The sequence below is a fragment of the Chaetura pelagica genome, unplaced genomic scaffold, assembly GCF_000747805.2.
Source record: "Chaetura pelagica isolate M959 unplaced genomic scaffold, ChaPel_1.0 scaffold270, whole genome shotgun sequence".
In the NCBI taxonomy this organism is placed as follows: Eukaryota; Metazoa; Chordata; class Aves; order Apodiformes; family Apodidae; genus Chaetura; species Chaetura pelagica.
In genome coordinates, this window is record NW_009951925.1 from 463,072 (window position 1) to 464,950 (window position 1,879).

Genomic DNA, 1,879 nt, shown 5'->3' on the forward strand with positions numbered 1-1,879 from the left:
CCTGGGGGGGGGCAGTGGCTGCCAAGAGGGTACCAGGGGGCAGGAGGGCTGGGGGTGGCAGGGGCAGCCCCCCCATCCAATCCTCCCCTGCCCTTATCAGATGCTTCTGGTCTCCCAGGGCTTTGCTCCAGCACTGGAATGACCCCACACGTGTCCCCCACCTCGCTTCCCCTTCTCTCTGTTTGCTCTGTATTTTGACATCTCCCCCCCGCCGGTGCAGGGTGGGGGGCTGTGGGTGCACGATGGCCGGCTCTCTGATCCTGCCACTCTGCAACACGGATCCATCCTGGCTGAGCTCAGCACAGTGACACTCTTGCCGTCGTGTTGTGAAGCGATAGCTCAGCCGCATTTGCAAAACAACTTTTCCTCTTGTTTATTCCATAATGATCCATTGATTGTGGGTAATGTTGCATGCTTGCCGCGGCAGCCGTGCGAGGAACGCTCCCCCCGGCACGCTGGGGGGGCTCGGCCAGGCACTGGCACCGTGCTGGTAACCGGAGAGCCACCGAGAGCCAGCGTTGGCTGCAGCAACCGAGGGATCCCACAGGGCTCTCGGGCTGTGAGGCTGGTGCCTCACATCCTCCCCGCATCCCCCATGTCCGCCCCAAGTTCTGGCCCCTCTTGGCTCTTGGCTCCCACGGGACAGGGACCCGCTCCTTCCCTTTCATCCTCCCTGGTTGCGGCCAGGTCTGACATCATCCCCAGCGCCGTAATGACTGTGCAAGGCCTCCTGCTCCTGGGGAACCAGCGCTGTTGTGGCTTGTATTGGGGAACCTCCCAGGAACCCCTCTGGGATGGGAGAGCCAGAGTGTGGCACACACGTGCCACAGGGATAGGCACAGCTGAGCAGTAGTAGGAGAGGGTCAGCACCGCATCTGCCCCCTCCCCAGGGTCCTGGCATCACCCCAGTGCTGCCCCTGCTACAGCCCATGCTGGGTGATTGGGGAAACTGAGGCAGGGAGTGGTGATGAGGGGACCGTGCAGGCCCTGGCAAAGCCCAGCACCTGAGGCTGTCCCCCTGGCAGGCCTGGTGCAAGCCCTGAGGGCTGGTGAGCCTCCCAGAGCACCACACTGGATCCATCCTGTGGGAATGGTACATGATACCCAGTGCTGAGGGGCTCCCCCCTACACCCCTTTGCTGTTGTCCCCAGCCCCAGGGCAGGGCCACCAGTGCACAAGGACAGGGATGGAACTGGGACCATGGTGACCTGGCCTGATACACATCAAAAGGGCAGTACCAGGAGTGGTGGTTGGCCTGGGGAGGAGGGATAAGCACATGTCCCCTGCTGGGGACAGCCCAAGGGACAAGCTGGGTCTGGAGGGTGCCCTGTTACCACCTCATGCTGAATCACCCAGGGCTTGTTGGTGGGGAATGAGCAGCAGCAGGGATGGGGTGAGCATTGAGGTGTGCACCTGCCCGCAGCAGCACTGGGGGTGCCAGAGGTGCCTGTGCACACGGTCATGGCCAGGCCACCTGGCGTGTGTGCGGCTGGGGACTGCCCCGGGTGAGGGACGGATTTAGTGCCCGTGCAGGCAGGGCCCCAGCTCTGGTTCACAGGGCAAAGGTGAAGCTGTTTCACACCGTAAACACTCGCGGCAGAGCAGCACAGGGCAGGTGGGGCTGGGCAGAGGCTGCCGAGCTCGTGACAACTATTTATGGTTTCTCAGCTGAGGACACCCAGGTGCACCCCAGCCCTGGCCTGGGCTGACGTCACCAGCCAGGGGAGGATGAGGACCATCCAGTCCGTGGCCAGGAGCGAAGTTCATGGTGATGTGTGGCTCCAGCTGCGTGCTGCCCGGCAGGTAGGCACGGCCCAGTGCCAGGCTGTTTGTGGCCAGGGCAGGGCCACGTCCCCAGGCCGGCCATGCTGGGCACTCA

General features: G+C 63.5%; 1 protein-coding gene across 1 annotated transcript in view; it reads right to left on the bottom strand.

Moving 5' to 3' along the window:
• Positions 1-597, bottom strand: part of EFNA1 (ephrin-A1) — a 4,348-nt gene extending 3,751 nt beyond the window's left edge. Inside the window, exon 1 of the mRNA XM_009996228.1 lies at positions 578-597. Coding sequence (XP_009994530.1) covers positions 578-597 — 20 coding nt within the window. The remainder of the gene's footprint in view (positions 1-577) is intronic.
• Positions 598-1,879: the final 1,282 nt, after the last annotated feature.